Source organism: Quercus suber, unplaced genomic scaffold (genome assembly GCF_002906115.3).
Source record: "Quercus suber isolate HL8 unplaced genomic scaffold, Cork oak 2.0 scaffold_1050, whole genome shotgun sequence".
Lineage (NCBI taxonomy): Eukaryota > Viridiplantae > Streptophyta > Magnoliopsida > Fagales > Fagaceae > Quercus > Quercus suber.
In genome coordinates this window covers 78,131-92,286 of record NW_027070460.1, presented here as the reverse complement: position 1 = coordinate 92,286, position 14,156 = coordinate 78,131, and the positions used below count along the sequence as shown (strand labels likewise).

The following is a 14,156-nucleotide window of genomic DNA, read 5'->3' as shown; positions in this document are numbered from 1 at the left end:
ATAATTGAATTTAAATTAAGCTAAAAATATATATAAGAATAATGACACATAAAATTGTAAGACTCTAATCTTAGCAAAATATTAGAAGGTCAATAAAAATTCACATATCTTTCATTTTATATAGAATATCGATACATATCTAAAAAATTATTTTTATAGTTGGTAACACATTATTATAATAGTGTTTACACGGTAGGATTTATATTATCTCCAGTATTATTTAAAAAGTAATACAGACGTTGTTTATTTGCTGATAAACATTCAGACATTGTTTAATTTCTATCCATGAGTTGATACAAATAATTCTAAAAGGTTGACGTGATAAAAGAATTTGTATAACCCTGAAATAACTTATTTTATTCCGTTCAGGTTGACTTTGAGGGACTACCTGGCCGTCTCCTTTTCTTGCGGTAGGTAATCCTCACGTATCGTGTACCCTTAATCAATGTTAAACAAAGAAAAACCAATAAACCCAGCAATGAAATTTGGACACAGTACCAACATTTTTGCTATATAACCATGAAGGCCACGGTGGCTTTTCATCACTGAATCCCAGCAGCTACTTCTGCCTAGCTAGCTCTACCCTTGTTTTGCTGAACAGTTTGAGATTAATTTCTACTAAAACAATGAAGGTTGAAGTGGAAGTTATCTCCAAGGACTCCATCAAACCCGATTTTCCAACCCCTGAACACCTCCGCCATCACAAACTCTCTTGCATTGACCAAATTACACCCAAAGTTTTCATGCCTTTCGTTCTCTTTTACCCGAAAGATGGCACTGCTAATTATAGCAATCTAGAGCGCCATGACGTGATTAAGAAATCATTGTCAGAGACCTTAACACGATTCTATCCTCTAGCAGGACGGGTTAAGGAAAATCTTTACGTTGATTGCAACGATGAGGGCGTTCACTATGTTGAAGCCGAGGCCAATTGCAAACTTTCTGAGTTTCTTGAGGATCCGTCACCTGCTGAGGACAACAAATTCCTTCCATTTGATCTGGATGATGTCAATGATCTTGCTTTAGCTGTTCAAGTCACCACCTTCAACTGTGGTGGCATGGTGCTGGGTCTGGTCTTTGCTCACAAGGTTTCCGATGCTTCCTCGTTCTTCTTGTTCCTCAACAGTTGGGCTGCTATTGCTCGTGGTTGTGGCGATGACATACCGCCTCCACAATTTGATTCTGCCAAGTTCTTTCCACCTGTGACTTTACCTAGCTCTGGTGCAAGAAGTGGGATCGGAAAGGACAAGATTGTGATAAAAAGATTTGTCTTTGATGCAACAGCCATAGCGGCTTTTAGAGCCAAATACAACACAGACAACAAGAACATTGAATACCCACGTACAACTCGCGTGGAGGCTGTATCAACTTTTATATGGAGTCGTTTCGTTGCTGCAACTCAACCAGAGAAAGACCCCAATAAGGTTTACGCAGTATTTCACATCGCGAACCTGCGCACGAGGATGGATCCCCCTCTTTCAGAATATATCTTTGGAAACATGGGCTTGCCTGCAGCCTCCACAGTCCCCTGGGACAGCAAGGATGAGTTTTACAGTGTGATTACTCCAGTAAGAGATGCCTTAAAGAAAGTTAACAAGAACTATGTGAAAAATCTCCTAGAGAATGGTGGGCATATGGATTTTATAAAGGAGCACGGGCAAAAGCTCATCAGAGGGGAGGTGGTCTCCTTGGCTTTCACAAGTTTGTGCAGGTTTCCAGTATATGAAGCTGATTTTGGGTGGGGCAAGCCTGCATGGGTTGGCTCGGCAAAATTGTTGTACGAGAATCTAGTTACTTTCTTCGACACCAAAGTTGGGAATGGAATAGAGGTATGGATCAACCTAAAGGAGGAAGACATGGCTAAATTTGAAGTTGACAATGAGCTTCTGGCTTATGTTTCATCAGCAAAAGTTTCTGCATGAATGGATTGGGTAATAATCACGGTCATGGCCTAAATGGCTTATTAAGTTATTATCTCGTTGTCTTTAAAAGAAAGATGACTATTCAAATAAAGTGTTAAATATTATTTCCATAGGTTTGATTTTCATTTAACGGATTGGGTGATAATCACCGTCATGGCCTAAATGGCTTATTAAGTTATTATCTCGTTGTCTTTAAAAGAAAGATGACTATTCAAATAAAATGTTAAATATTATTGCCATAGGTTTGATTTTCATTTATATTTAGATGTAGTTATAACTATATAGTTTCTTAGAGGTAGTGTAACTTAGTTTCAATCCCTATGTAGGACAAATGGTGGGATACATAAGATTCAAAATTTTAAAGAATGGTAACAAGAGGAGAAATACAAAATAAGGACATGTATAATACACATGGAAAAAAACTAAAACCTAGAAAATATCTAGACTAGAATATATATTTTTAATTATTAAGAATGTTCAAAATTATAACATGGGTTCCAAAGTCGATGCTCACAAAAATTAATTCTTAAATACTTTTGGCCTACGGAAAATGATACTCTCTCTTCTCACATTCATAATGGGCTTCGCTTATAAATTTATGATGAGATCCACTATAAATGTAAGAGGAAGGAATACAATTTTTTCGTGTTTCTAAAGTACCTAGGAATTTTTGCTCACAAAAGTAAAATGTAGAATTGTTGCTCATCAAAACAGATATTGGTTGGGGATGGAGTATTGGAGTTGATCATTGAAGCAGGTGGAGTGATTAATTAACTTTTGAGCAATAATCTCTTGAATGCAATATCTTAACGTAATAGACTTAACGGTATGGTAGCTTGCCCCTTAATGATATTGGCAATGTACATTAGGGACTTGGTATAGACCTTGCCCCTAATAGGGGCCATTGAGCCTTAAGCTTATTAAAAACCTGACTCAAACACATTTAACTCATCAAAATCCAATTGAGATCTGGGATGGATAGTTAAAGAGTGTTGAGGATCAATGGCATTGACTTTGACATCCCCATTAATGGGGATTCTCTTAGTTGTAAGGTTCTCTCTGTCCTTCAATATGAGAATTATGATGACTACTATGTCTTTGTTACAACTCTAATTTTATAATGACTTCGTCTTTGTGATGATTACGGTTTGTCATGTGACCTTTAATGAAGTTCTCCTATTTTGAAATGATATTGAATATTTATTTTGATAGCTCAAAAACGAATTGACCCATTGTGATGAATTAATTGATTAATTAGTCAAGTTTATTAATTAATTAAATTAACATGCAAACGCGTGGTAGCACAAACAAATTATCAATTAAACTAAGTATGCAGCGGAAAATAAATTGACATGGTAATTTGTTTACGAATAGGGAAAACCTATACGGTAAAAACCTCACTGGGTGATTTTAAGGTCATCACTCCCGAGAATCTACTATTATCACAACAAACGGTTATAAGTAAAGAAATCCTAGTATCTTATACCAACCTACAGTTGAACCTTTATTCCATTACCCAATTGGACTTGTTCTATAGTGACAATCTCTCATTGTAATGCACGGCTCCCATTATGTGACTAACTAATTGCGTGGATCCTAGTACGCGACTTCAATCACCAACTAGAGAAGGTCGTTGGCTGTAAAATTTTTCAGTTCATCACACGATGAAGATCGAGAAGATGCTTGGTCATAAAACCCTACGATGTACAAATACAGCAGCTTCTTCACAAGAAATATGAATTAGGGCAAATTCTGTCTCCGGTCTCAATTTGCTTTGAACAAACTTTGCTCAACACTTGTGCAACTTGTGTTACCTTTGATGGCCCTTAAAATAATCTTTTTATATGTCTAGGGTTGTGAGAAAAGAAAGCTCAAACATACAATCACAAATTGGAGTTAAAACAGAACTAAAACTCTGTTTTTCATAAACTTTGACAGATATCCTATTTGTTGAGATGTTATCGAGCCACGAGCTTCAACAGCTCTTCAAGCCTCGATAGATAGCTAGCTGTCGAGCTTTAATGAATAGCATTTTCTACACTTGAATCTTGGACAGATTTGCATGACTTTAACACTTGAACTTGAAACAAATTTCTTAAAGTATTAAACACATCCTAGATCTACCTAAATACAAGTAAAGTGCGTTTTGTCAAAGGATTAGCCAAGTACATAAAGTAGTGACATATGTTCCTAACAAGTGAATCATATTCTGCACTTGAATCTTGGACAGACTTGCATGACTTTAGCATTTGAACTTGAAACAAATTTTTTGAAGTATTAAACATATCCTAGATCTACCCAAATACAAGTAAAGTGTGTTTTGTTAAAAGATTAGCCAATTACATAAAGTAGTGACATATGTTCCTAACAAGTGAATCATATATGTCCTAACAATCTCTCCCTTTGGCAATCTTTGACAAAACCACAACTAACAAGTGAACATATGAGAGAAGTCATAAATCACTCAAATCATATTCACTTGTTGAATACAATAAAATCTATCCTAACACAAACTCTTGAAAAACTTTGCAAGAAGAGATTTTATGGCAAGTGGACTTTGACAACCTGTATTTCTGAAACACTTTAAACATTCATCAAGACATCTTTATGTGAAACAGAAATAATAGATTACATACAAGTAATAAGAAACATGTGTATAAAGAAAAAAAGAGATAACACACGGAGAGATAGGTGAAAAGAAAAACATACATCAATATAAAAAGAATATAAGTGCAATGTATGTCAAAATGGTCACAGGACCAATATACAAGATATGATGTATCTGAAATAGAAAGAAAAGAAAAAAAAATACATCAAGTCCTCACTACATCCCTTAATGTACACAACGAAAATCTCCTATACTAACCCTCCCCCTAACTATAACTACTCTTATAACCAGCACTACTCTCCTTTTTTGTCATGAGTGACAAAGGGTAAGAGTGTAAAGTAGACATCTCGTCAATGTTGGAAGAACTAGCATCTCCATCCTCATCATCATCATTGTCGTCGGAGTTGTCGTCGTCATCCTCGGATGCCTTGGGAGGAGGAGAGGGAGACTCTACGAAGCCGCCAAGGCGAGCCTTCCGTCTAGCAATACGGCCAACACGGGTATTCACCTGACATAACTCATCAGTAAGAGTGTTAAGGTGAGCATCCATGTGCTGAAGCTGCGCCATGATTGCATCAAGGGTCACACCTCTCGCAGAAGTAGAGGGAGCTGAGGTGGATGGAGCTGAAGGAGTGGAAGGAGTTGCCGTACCAAACCGCCTTGGTCAAAATTGCACCTCGCTCTGTTTAACGGTAGCGGCGTCGATGGTACACATAACGGAGAAGTGGTCGGAAATAGGAAAGGGAACAGAAAAATAGTTTAAGATCCTTATGATAGCTAAGGGAAAGATGAGCTTATCACGGGGTGCTATATCCTTATAGACATCTATGATAGAAAGAATGAAATGAGAGGAAAAATTTATAGTGAGATGCTCTAACAAAGAAAGAAAAAAATTAAGCATAGGGCTCGGTGATAGAGTTATAATGAGAAAGATGGTGCAAAACAAAAGTCATCACCATGTTCATGAATCTAGGACCTTTAGCAAAGGTTGAACATGGAGTAAACTGACTATTACACCAATCAAAAGGGCACTCGCAAAAAGTAGAAATCATCTCATCATTGGACACAGTCCTTAGACGTTAACAATTGGGATAGTCAAGATGCTCTACCCTCGGGACACGGAGCACATCGGATACCAACTCCAATGTGACCACTATACACGTACCTCAAACGCGAGTATAAAAAAGAGGTATTGAATAATTAAGTCTATGCATGTTTGAGTAAAACTGCTGGATCAGCACGGATGGACAGGTGATTGGGACGTCACACAGTGACTTCCAACCCCTACTGTGAATGACAATGGGTAGGTTAGTGTCAGAGAAGTTTGATAAAATGACTCGGCATTCCGAATGAACACGTTGTCAAGAAAAGTTCTCTGAGAAGTCCTTTCGGGCAACCTCATCACAAAACAGAACAAAAGAGGGGGTAGGATTAGAAGACGAAGATGCCTCAGAATGAAGAGGGTTTTGGGACGGAGTAGATTTACGCTTAGGTTCCATGACGCAACTAACGTAAACAAGAGAGAAAGATGGAGAAAAAGAAATACGCAGAAAAGCACCAAATACAATCAATATATAAGAATATAGAGAATGTAAGGTATGTATGCATGAAAATGCATAAACATGTGATATGCAATAGTAAAAACATCATGGGCTTAGCCTAATCTAATCCTAACAGCACACAATTAGTTTAACAAAGTAAACACACAACTATCATGCATGAAACATTGTTATAATGCAAATGAGATGCAATGCATGATGATTTAGAACCATTTTCACAAAGGCCATCCCAAAATTTTTGCAAAAACCTCTTTGATTTTGAAAAGCAACAAAATTTTCAACAAATCCCAATATCTAGGTCAGAATGCATGAAATGTATAATTAAAGGCTTGAAAAGAGATCATACCTATGAAATATGCAATAAAAAGACCAAAGAATGAGTAGGGAAGATGAAGAGGTTGAGTGAGACGAGTTTGGGAGTGTGAGAGAAGTCTGTCTATCGAGGGAGATCGAAGAGAAATGAGACCGGATCACGTTGAACAAATATATAGAAGTTTAGTAAATCTTGATAGATAGAGGTGTCGAGAAGTGTCGAAAGAGGCATTGAGCTTTAAAAGCTTAGACAGATGCAGCTATCGAGAAAGTGTCTAGAGGTGTCCACAGCAAAGTAAGCTCGATGGATTGAGGAGGTATCGAGGAGCTATCAAGGGGACAGGAACTTTCTTGATCGATCCACCTAACTATCGAGAGGTGTCGAGATTGCAATAAAAAGAAACTTAAGAGCTCGATAGATAGGCTAGGTATCGAGAGGTATTGAGGAGCTATCGAGATTGCTTAAAAACAGTTTTTCAAGAAGAGAGAAACACAGATATGAATGCAATCAAGCATGCAACTCAACCAATGATCCAAACAGCATTTTGAACTCTTAAAATCATCTCTTAACCCAAAAAAAATGTTAAGCACATAGGTCCCAAAAACACACACACACACTAAACAAGTCTAACCAATTTTATATTTCAAAAACAAGTCAAGATAGTTTAGTGAGCATATATTAACATATGTAAACCTTGTGATGGCCAAATCACATTGTGCCTATACATGTATCAAAGGTAGCAAAGAATATTGTGTGTTGTGTGTGAAAAACATCGCAAGATTGCATAAGTGTATACATGTTATGATAATTTGAGATATGAAAAAATCACTTTAACTTACACACAATCATAACTGTTTGATGGGGACTATCACCTTCGAGGTTTATCCTATAACTCCCACATCTCCTAGAATACATGCTTGCAATCATATATAAAGCATTTTGATCTTTTTTCTTTTTATTTTTCTTTGCATATTTTTCTTTTTAAGCGAATCATGCATGGGCATATAAGAGAGAGAAAAGAAATACTCAATGATATTAAGCATTTGACATTCCAATTTTGCTATGCCGAAGCACACAAATGTCATTGACATTGCACTTTTGTTATGCCGAAACATACAAATGTCATTTCATGATTGGTGGGCAATAGTGGTAAGATGATTATTTATGTCTTTCTCTTAGGATTTTCTAGTCCTTCCTGTAAAAAAGAGTGAAACGAGTGTTAAGTGTAAGAGATTACTTAATCTTACTCATTACAAACATGAGCCATAAAACTTACTTGCTTAGTTGTGCATAGAGATGCTCATCTAAGCTACAAGAGATACAAAATTTAGAAAACTTTGTTTTAATGGTCATCCAAGGTACACAAGTACTAATGTACACAAACACACACTGCTTTTGTATTTTTTTGATTTGTCAATTTTTGATTTTATTTTTATATCAAAAACAAAATAAACAAAATTGAAAACAAACAAAAATATGTTAAACAAAGCAAAGTATAAAAACTAGATGCAAATGCATGAGGAGGAAGGAGGAGAGAAAGAGATCAATCAATGGAGATGACACCGATATTTTGAGAAAGAATTCAAAACGTTTGCTGTCAAGAGGTTTGGTAAACAAATCAGCCTTCTGATTATCTGTGTGTATAAACTCAAGAGTGAGAGTACTATCTTCGACAAGCTCCTTAATGAAGTGATGTCAAATCTCTATGTGTTTAGTTCGAAAATGTTGGACTAGATTCTTAGAGATATTCATGGCACTGGTATTGTCACAGTAGATGGTAAGATGCTCTTGACAAATACCATAATCATGGAGGAGCTTTTGCATCTATTGGAGTTAGGTGCAATAGCTACCGACAGCAATGTACTTAGCTTTTGTAGGGGATAATGAGATGAATTTTTGCTTTTTGCTTATCCAGGAGACAAGATTATTACCCCCATAAAAACAACCCTCTGATGTACTCTTTCTATCATCAGTATTCCTAGCCTAATCAGGGTCAGAATACCCAGCTAAGACATCATTTGTGTCCTTGCTATACCACACACCAAAGTCGGCAGTGGTTTTGACATACTTTATGATTCTTTTCAAAGCAATCATATGAGACTTTTTGGGATTAGCCTGATATCTAGCACACAATCCTATACTATAACTAATGTTAAGTCTACTAGCAGTAAGGTAAAGAAGACTATCTATCATGCTTCTATAAAGAGATGAATCAACACTTTTACCTAACAAGTCAACAGTGAGTTTGACATTTGGGCTCATAGGGGTTTTAACAGAACTAGCAGATTCTAAACCAAACTTTTTCACAAGAATTTTAGCATGTTTAGCTTGAGATAGGAATATACCTGAATCTTGTTGGCGAATCTGTAATCCAAGGAAGTGAGTTAGCTCTCTAATCATGCTCATCTTGAACTCTGCTTGCATGAGTTTTAAGAAGCTATGAGTAAGTTCATTTTTAGTTGACCCAAAGATGATGTCATCAACATAGACTTGAGCAACCATCAGCTTGTCATCTTCCCTTTTGATGAATAGAGTCTGATTAGCTTTTCCTCTTGTGAATCCATGTGACACCAAGTATTGTGTGAGACGATCATACTAAGCTCTAAGGGCTTGTTTTAACCATAAAGTGTCTTTTTGAGGTACAACACATGATTCGGAAAGTGTGGATCAATGAATCTTTTTGGTTGAGTCACATAGACATCTTCTTTAAGTAACCAATTAAAGAAAGCAGTCTTTACATCCATCTAGTAAAACTTGAACGTTAAGTGACATGCTAGAGCTAGGAGAATTCTGATGGACTCCATACGGGCAACTGGGGCAAATGTTTCATCATAGTTTACTCCTTCCATTTGTGAGTATCCTTAAGCTACAAGTCGAGCCTTGTTGCGGATCACATTGCCCTCCTCATCAGTCTTATTGTGGAATATCCACTTTATGTTGATGATGTGCTCACCCTCCGGTCTAGGTACTAGAGTCCAGATATCATTCCTCTAAAACTAAAGCAGTTCATCATACATTGCTTCAACCCACCTTTCATCCTAAAGACCTTCCTCAACTTTAGTGGGTTCAACCTAGGACAAATAACAAGAATAAGACATAAAGTTAGCAACATATTTATCAACTGCATGCTTTCTTAATGGAGTTCATTTATGTTTCCCACAACAACTTCAAGAGAATGATTTAATTTAATCTTAGAAGAAGGTCATTTTTCTTCATGGGATTCAGAATTTGGTGAAGTGGGTATATCTGCAGAATCTTCCACAATACTTGGAGTACCGGGAGTACTTGAAGATGCAGATTCTTGTTCAACAATTTCTTGAACTTCTTTGGGCTCAAAAGGAAGAATTTCTTTAGGGAATTCCTCATTAACTTTTTCAAAACTAAAATTTGAAGACTCGTCAATAACGAAATTCACTGTTTCCATGACCTTCATGGTTCTTTTGTTGAATACTTGATAAGCCTTGCTTATAGAGGAGTATCCCAGAAATATTCCTTCATCGCTGCGGGAGTCAAATTTTTCCACATTCTCTTTATCCTTGAGGATGAAAAAAGTACTTCCCAAAATTCTGAAATACTTCACATTTGGCTTTCTTCATTTCCATAACTCATAGGGAGTCTTCTTGGTACCGGGTTTGAAGTACACTCTATTAACTGTATGACATGCAGTGTTTACGGCTTCTCCCCACAAGTTTCTTGCCACATCCTTATTGTGCCACATGGCTTTGGCCATCTCTTGAATAACCATGTTCTTTCTTTCTATTACACCATTCTGCTGAGGAGTAATAGGAGTAAAGAATTCTTGAGATACACCTAATCTTGTGCAAAAGGACTTCATAAAAGAGTTCTTGAATTCTTTACCATGGTCGCTTTGAAGTCGATCAATCTTCAGGCTCTTTTCATTTGGCAATCTTGTGTACAAGGCTTCAATGTGCTCAAGAGCATCAGACTTGGATCGTAAGAGAATAACCCAAGTGTACCTAGTAAAGTCGTCTACCACAACCATGATATATCTTTTAGCACCAAGAGACTCGGTTCTAGTCGGACCCATAAGATTCAGATGTAGAAGCTCCAATGGTCTAAATGTAATAAATAATTGAGTGCCCAGATGCTTAGCTTTCGTTTGTTTTCTAAGTTGACATGGTCCACACACCACATTGCTTACTCTACTAAGCTTTGGTATCCCCAAGATTGATTCATGCTTAGATACAATAGAGAGATATTTATAACTAGCATGTCCCATTTGTTGGTGCCATAGATCTTTATTTGGTAAACGAATGCTATTGCACACAATATCAGCATCAGGAACCAATCCATAACAATTGTCTAGAGTGCAAACACCACTTATGAGTTTCTTTCTTGACTCATCCATGACAAGACACTTTCCCTTTGAGAATAGCACCATGAAGTCTTGATCACATATTTGACTTATACTTAATAGGTTCACTCTCAAACCTTCTACATATAAAATATTTGCAATATTTGGCAGTCCAGGTAGAGAGATGATTTCCTTTCCTTTAATCTCTGATTTGCTCTCATCACCGAAAGTGACATTGCCACCTTTTTTAAACTTGAAAACTTTGAAGAGAAATCGGTCTCCAGTCATGTGTCTCGAGCAACCGCTGTCAAGGTAACCACAAACATGTGTCCATAACCTTAAATGCGGACTTCATCATGAAGCACACTTCGCGCTTAGATGACAGATCAGTGGGAATGGTGTTTTCTCTCATCTGCCTTTTATGACCTAAGCCTTTAACCTTCACTTTTCTCAGACGAATTCCTTTGCACATTTTCATTTTGAGATAGTCTAGTTTCTTCTTTGTCAACCTAAGATCTTTACCAGTAGTCATCATAACGGAATTCAAATAACTTTTAGACTTTCATTTTCTGATACACTTAAACAAGTAGAGATTAGAAAAACAAGATGTATTTGAAAAAAAAAGATCTCTTCAAGCTGGTTGTAGCTATGACAATAGGGGTCAATGGATCACACAGCAAAGATTAACCCTAATCAGAGTGTGCCTACTCTGATAGGCCAAAAAAAAAAAAAATTGGCCCCTTGTGATGAATTAATTGATTAATTAGCCAAGTTTATTAATTAATAAAATTAACATGCAAACGCGTGGTAGCATAAACAAATTACCAATTAAACTAAGTATGCAGCGAAAAATAAATTGACATGATGATTTGTTTACGAATGGGAAAAACCTATACGGCAAAAACCCCACTAGGTGATTTTAAGATCACAACTTTCAAGAATTCACTATTATCACAACAAGTGGTTACACAGCAATTACTTCATAAGAAAGATGAACTAGGGCAAATTATGTCTCTAGTCACAATTTGCTTTGAACAAACTTTGCTCAACACTTATGCAACTTGTGTCACCTTTGATGGCCCTTAAAATAATCATTTTATATGTCTAGAGTTGTGAGAAAATAAAGCCCAAACATACAATTACAGATTGGAGTTAAAACAGAACTGAATGTTGGGCCAAACCACAATCCATGGCTAATACTACCGGGCTTCTGGGCTAGCATACAAATAAAATAAATTTCATTCAAGCAAATGATGCATGACAAGCAAAATAATGACATATTAAACATATTATATACAAAAAACAATAAACAAACAATGACATGGTTGGCTAACATAATCTAATTGAAACTTAGCCCTCAATATCCCTAGTGGAGTCGCCACTATGAGAGACCGTGCCTCCGACACCCTTTTTTATGGAATGTTGGGCCAAACCCACGTGAATGGGTGGAGTCGCGTTATTCCCTCTCAATATGGAGGTTCGACTAGTTATATTTACCCCTTTAGATTAAGGATTTTACAACGGAGTCGCCACTTATTTAATTATTGGGATAAATAAGAAAACCAAAATTAAAAAATTCTTCATTTTATTAATTTGAAATGGAATTTACATTGATTATAGGAAATTACATGGCTTTGGTCCTAGATACAATCTAAGATAAATTACATAGGTTTGTTTCTTAATTATTATCTAGAAATTGAAAATTACATAGATAAGCACTTGATCTACTAGCTTTTGATCTAAGTTTGGAGGCTATGTTACAAGGTGGGAATCTGTTAGGCACCCACCTTACCTGGTGAAACCAGTCTTCTAGACTATGGTGGCTAACATTCATATCACATCATTTAATATGTTATCAATCAATTTGCATGTTGAATTCATTGTGTGTGCATGTGATAAATCTTAATTCAATTTATTAAGCATTTCATTTGGATTGAAAAATAAATTCTAATGAATGTGTGTAGATGGTGATATCCTAGATTCAAGGATTAAAAAAAAAAAAAATTATTAAACAAACATTTTTTTTCATGTTTTTGATGTAGATTTAAAATCAAAACTAGTGTTATGTATGAATATGTGATGAACAACCAAGAACATATGAAGAACACATAAGAACATTTAAGAACATTCAAACATATTCAAGAGAATTTAAATAGTTACTATCATGCTTTAATATTAAATTCTCATCATGGCAACATAAAAGACAATTAGGGAAATAGATTATACCTTCATGCAAGATTCATATGGTGGAGGAGGAGACTCTTGAGGGAGGTCTTAAGAGGGGAGGAAAAAAAGAGTTAGGAGAGGAAGAGTAAGTCTCACTCAATACCTTGAGTCTCAAGAAGACCAAGATATGACAAGACTACTTAACTTCCTAGAATTCAAGAGAGGAGAAGAGAGGGGGTTTTTGTGTCTTGGAATGAAGAAGAGGGAGAGTTTATATAGTAGTGGTGGAGGAAATATGAATGGAAGGCCATTTAATGAAGGTTGATAAAGAATCATGAACGTAGACCTCATTTTAGCATTGGGAAAAATCTGGTGCATTAAATGGAGAGATTGGTGGGAGTGAGGAGCAAGCCAAAATTTGGTTTTCTCGTAACTACTGTAACAGCCTGTAGAGCCAATTTCAAAAAATCATATCTAACTCAATTCTGATAATAATTTTCTCATTCTTATACTCAAATTGAAGTCCCGGATGTCTAATTTCTGAGAAAATTAACCTCATTCATAGATTTAAAATATTCGGAGAGATATTGATGAAATGGTGAACAGAGGTCATTTGTTAGAAAATGGTTTCAGCACAATTAACATTAATAGGTCTCAAATTAGCTCCCAATTAACATTAAATGGCACCAATTACTCCCATTTCAGACTTAATTGGTTCAAAATTTACTCTAATTAAAAGATAATTACGCAAATTACTCATTGAATAATTAATGTTTAACTATCTAATTAATTAGGTGTATGCAACCTCACCATAAAATATAATCCTAACCAATCAAATTATGACATATCATTGATCTAAAATTGATTATACTTATAACCAATTGAAATCAATTGTTCATAATCACATATAGTCGGACTCAATTTGTGATAGTGCATCTCGGCCATTAAAACTTGATTTGATGATAACTTTCAATCGGGTGGTCCGATTAGAGTTTATGACCAGTTGATTTGATCGTTACAACATCAAGATTATTTTGGTGAAATGAGATTAAGGATCTAATGGTCAGAATCAGGATATATATTTTTAAGGCAAAATTACCATTTTACCCTCTAGTGAGGTTAAATGCGGGTTGCAAAATGAGGTGTCAACATAGTAACTTATTGACATGACCATGTGTAAGCTCCAAAATCATAGACTCATTCTCTCTTCATTTTTCTGTGCACAAACACCCACGTTTGTGACTTTGAGATCCCACTCAAAGGTTTAGCAACA

The 14,156-nt window shown here is 36.0% G+C and overlaps 1 protein-coding gene across 1 annotated transcript; it reads left to right on the top strand.

The window, feature by feature from the left end:
- Positions 1–530: 530 nt before the first annotated feature.
- On the top strand, positions 531–2,161 carry LOC112034204 (stemmadenine O-acetyltransferase). Its single transcript, XM_024067003.2, has one exon. The coding sequence runs from the start codon at positions 627–629 to the stop codon at positions 1,920–1,922; it is 1,296 nt and encodes a 431-aa protein (XP_023922771.1). The 5' UTR covers positions 531–626; the 3' UTR covers positions 1,923–2,161.
- The last annotated feature ends 11,995 nt before the right edge of the window (positions 2,162–14,156 follow it).

Excerpts from the sequence above, each read along its gene's own strand:
- LOC112034204 (XM_024067003.2), top strand. The coding sequence starts at position 627 with ATGAAGGTTGAAGTGGAAGTTATCTCCAAGGACTCCATCAAACCCGAT.